The sequence below is a fragment of the Lineus longissimus genome, chromosome 13 (assembly GCF_910592395.1).
Source record: "Lineus longissimus chromosome 13, tnLinLong1.2, whole genome shotgun sequence".
Lineage (NCBI taxonomy): Eukaryota > Metazoa > Nemertea > Pilidiophora > Heteronemertea > Lineidae > Lineus > Lineus longissimus.
Genome location: NC_088320.1, coordinates 13,964,855 through 13,968,921, shown reverse-complemented (window position 1 = coordinate 13,968,921; position 4,067 = coordinate 13,964,855). Strand labels below are relative to the sequence as shown.

Here is a 4,067-nt window from a genome sequence, read left to right as displayed (position 1 = left end):
CGCCAGCCGCGTCAGTACCCAAAACAGCGCAACTGCCAAAGTTGAAATTACCGACATTCGACGGGTCTTACACATCATGGAAATCCTTTTGGGACACGATTGAAGCAGATGTTCTCAGTGCTAACTATGCGGATATCACGAAATACAATTATATTTAGGGACAGTTAACGGGCTCAGCGACAGACGCTGTTGCTGGTCTTCAAGCTTCAGGGGAAAACCTGAAAGTACTGGTAGAAATCTTGAAAGAACGTTTCGGACAACCCCGAAAAATCATTCGATCACATGTGAATAACCTCTTAGAAATGCCAGGGCCTGCAGGACATTATAATGCTCTCCGGGAATTCCACAACCGAGTAATGGGGGACATACGGTCCCTAGAAAACCTCAACGTCGATATCTACAAATGCGCTCCGTTTATTGTACCAATCATCGAAAAGAAGTTACCGAAATTCTTCCAGGAAAAAATGGGAAACTCAGGGCAACATGATGCTTTTGACTTAAAGCGATTCATGCAGTCTTTCTCGGAACAGCTTGAAAACGTTGGAGAACGCGCAGATGCTCCTCGACAGTCGGATATTAGTCATAGGAAAAGTACGCAGAATCAGAATCGAAACCTGAACGGGAGTAAAGTTTCATTGGATTCGTTTGTAAGTGTGCCCGCAGCCAAACCCAAAATGTGTCAATTCTGCAACTCCGGTCACAGTTGTTTTGAATGCACTCTATCACCAACAAACCGATACAATGCCGTTTTCAACAAACGCCTGTGCAGCAACCGTCTTCGAACATCTCATATCGCCAAGGAATGTAACAACCGCAGCAAATGCCACACGTGTGGTAAAAAGCACCACACCAGTCTTCACGAATACTTTGAACAGAAATACAGAAATTCAAATAACACAGGAATGTGTGCCGTAACCCCCAAGCACTCCGATGTACGAAAAATCGATATCAATGATCACGTGGGATTTAAAACAACAAACGTGAACTCCAAAAAACGTGCAACCAATAGGCCGTCCACAGTTCTACTAGAAACAGGGTATGTTACCTTACAGAATAAAGGGAAGGAAGCCACAGCAGGAGTGCTGATTGATAGAGGAAGCATGTCCTCTTACATTCGCAAAAATACAGCACAGAAGCTTCAACTCAACCCGGTGCGTTCCCAATCCATAAGTGTTAATGGCTTCGGAGGCCACTCTTCAAAACGGCAAATGTTGAAATTGCAACCACTGACTGCATCAAAATAATTGAAGTTCTCATCACCGATGAAATAGTCAACCCCATCAATCAACGAGGATGGAATACATGTAAGGAGTACCCATACATAGCGAACATTGAAAAAAAGTTAGCAAATAACTTTAGTGCCGATGAATTCACCGTGGATATCATGATTGGATGTGATCATGCCTTCCAGTTCCTTGAAAATCGTCTAGTGAAAGGGGACGGGCCGACAGTACAGTATTCAAATTTGGGATGTTTTGTGTCAGGACCACTGTTTCCCATTAAAATCGAACACTCCGTGATTACATCAGCAGATCGAATCAACACAACCGCAAACGAACATATCATCGAGGACAATGATCCCGAGATACAATCACTTGAGGAATTCATCAACAGCAGCACTCTTCAGCCAACGGATGAAAATGACACTGATTTCGATGAACAGTTTAAATCGGACTTCATGCAAAAAATCGAGTTCAAGAATGGGAACTATTCGGTTCCGTTACCATGGAGACCAGACCACGCGGAACTACTCACTAACAGAAGGGAATGCGAAGCCAGGCTACGTCAAATCATGGCAAGATTACGTAAGTTAACCCTTCTCAACAACTACACCCAAGTAATGCAGGAAAACCTGGACAAGGGTTTCATCTCAGAGGGCAGCCCAGATGACTGTGACACCGGCCACTATTTGCCTCATTTTCCCGTACTCCGTGACAGTGAAACAACCCCCCAGAGAATCGTTTTTGACGCCAGTAATGGTAGCCCATCGCTCAACTCATGCCTTTATGAAGGACCTAATATGCTTCAGGACCTAACTGAACTGATCATGCTCTTTCGGACCAAACGGATTGGTCTGTCCGCAGATATCGCTCGTGCCTTTTTAGCTGTGCATTTGTTAGAATCGGAGAGGAAGTGGGTTAGATTCCTCTGGTATAAAGACAATGATGTCTAGAAAGAACTGATTCCTTACCACTGTAACACTGTCATATTCGGAAATGTTTCCAGCCCATTCGCCCTCGCTATCACTCTGCACAAGCATCTGTCTAGTTACGATACCCCAGTTGCCAAGGATATGAAAACAAAATTCTACGTTGACAATCTGTTACCCGGAGTCGATTCAAATCAGGAAGCATTGGATTACTTCCAGGAGTCTCGTGCGATCATGAACCACGCGTCTTTCAATTTGCGCCAATGGAGTTCAAACTCGGAAACACTCGATGAAAGAATCAGATCGGAAGGAGTACAAACAAAATCTGACATTGTAGGGGTACTTGGACTGAAATGGGATACCAAATCTGATCAGATTTCAGTCGCGAAAAAGGATCTCAAATCATCAGGAGAACTTTCAAAACGTAAAGTAACATCTCAGACCGCATCAATCTTCGACCCGCTCGGAATTGTAGCACCGCTAACAGTCCCTGCTAAGTCTTACGTGAACAACCTGTGGAGAGGCCAAAAAACCTGGGATGAACACTTATCAATCACCGAACGGCAAGAATGGGAAACAATCAAACAGGAGTCCCTCTCTCTCACGCACATGCTATCAATACCCCGTTGGCTAGGGGGTGACACCAGCAAACCGTTACAAATCGTAGTATTCTGTGATGCATGTCCCACCACCGCCATTGGTTGTGTCGCTTACGCTAAACAGAACAATAAAGTCGCCCTCATCGGCTCTAAGAACAAAGTCATCTCAGAGAAAAATGTCAATTTCACAGTCCCTAAGCTTGAACTGATGGCCATGGTCTTGGGGGTAAATTATGCAGAGACCTTGCGAAATACCTACATCACGCAGTATCAGACAATCGAAGTGGTATACAGCACTGATTCAGAGATAGCGCTTTATTGGCTCAGATCCAATAAAAAACACAAACAGTTTGTTCACAACCGCGTGCAAACAATACGTCAGAAGTCAGACTTGACTTCTTGGTACCGTGTGTCAACCAAACAAAACGCTGCAGACATCTTATCACGTGATGCGACACATCAGGAATTGAAGGACTCTTCATGGCTGCAGGGACCAAAATGGCTCAAGGATGATAAAACCACGTGGCCTTTAACCGCACTTTCCGACCTAACCTTGAACAGTTCCGTCTCTCTGACAGCCGCGTTTGAAATGCAAAATGACTTCGTTGTTACAAGCATGGTCACAACAACACCTGTCGCAAGTATCAGCGACGTTATAGCATAGGACAAGTTCAGTTCATGGAATAGACATCTGAGAATTACCGCTTTAGTATCACGCGCTTTCAAACCCGGACTCAAAAACAGGAATAAACTGTCTGCACAAGATATCGCTAACGCGGAAGAAAAATGGATTACAAATCTTCAAAACGAACACTATAAGCACGTTACGGATTACTTGAAGTTAGAACAAAGTGGAAGGCATAAGCTGCCTTCTCGACCCAAAATCATCAGTCAATTAGGGCTCGTTCTTGACAAAAAAGGAACAATTCGTTGCGGCGGGAGGCTTACTAATTCAGACGTCAGCTCAGACAGGAAGTACCCAATTCTCCTGCCAAATCAATCCTACATAACAACGTTAATCGTCCGGAACGCCCACCACAACGTGGTACACTACGGCTTAGGGTCCACCATGGCTTATCTTCGGGAGGAGTATTGGGTCACATCCATGCGCTCAACCGTTAAGAAAATCATCGGACATTGTGTAATCTGTAAGAAAGTGTCTGGGCGTCCATATCTGACTCCCATCGCACCACCACTGCCAGACTTTCGGATTAACGACTTGTCAGCTTTCAAGTCCACTGCTGTAGATTTTACATCACACCTCTACGTACGAATTAAAGACTCGATGCAAAAAGTGTACGTTTGTCTCTTTACGTGTT

The 4,067-nt window shown here is 44.5% G+C and overlaps 1 protein-coding gene across 1 annotated transcript; it reads left to right on the top strand.

Annotated features, from left to right (window-relative positions):
* Positions 1 to 302: 302 nt before the first annotated feature.
* LOC135497700 (uncharacterized) lies at positions 303 to 3,412 on the top strand. The gene is made up of 3 exons (XM_064787535.1): positions 303 to 1,151; positions 1,412 to 2,133; positions 2,227 to 3,412. Exons 1-3 carry the CDS (start codon positions 303 to 305, stop codon positions 3,410 to 3,412), a joined length of 2,757 nt encoding a protein of 918 aa, XP_064643605.1.
* The last annotated feature ends 655 nt before the right edge of the window (positions 3,413 to 4,067 follow it).

Excerpts from the sequence above, each read along its gene's own strand:
- LOC135497700 (XM_064787535.1), top strand. The coding sequence starts at position 303 with ATGCCAGGGCCTGCAGGACATTATAATGCTCTCCGGGAATTCCACAAC. Across the intron at positions 1,152-1,411 it reads AGAAGCTTCAACTCAACCCG|TTCCTTGAAAATCGTCTAGT; the intron begins GTGCGTTCCCAA and ends CATGCCTTCCAG. Across the intron at positions 2,134-2,226 it reads TTGTTAGAATCGGAGAGGAA|CCCATTCGCCCTCGCTATCA; the intron begins GTGGGTTAGATT and ends AAATGTTTCCAG.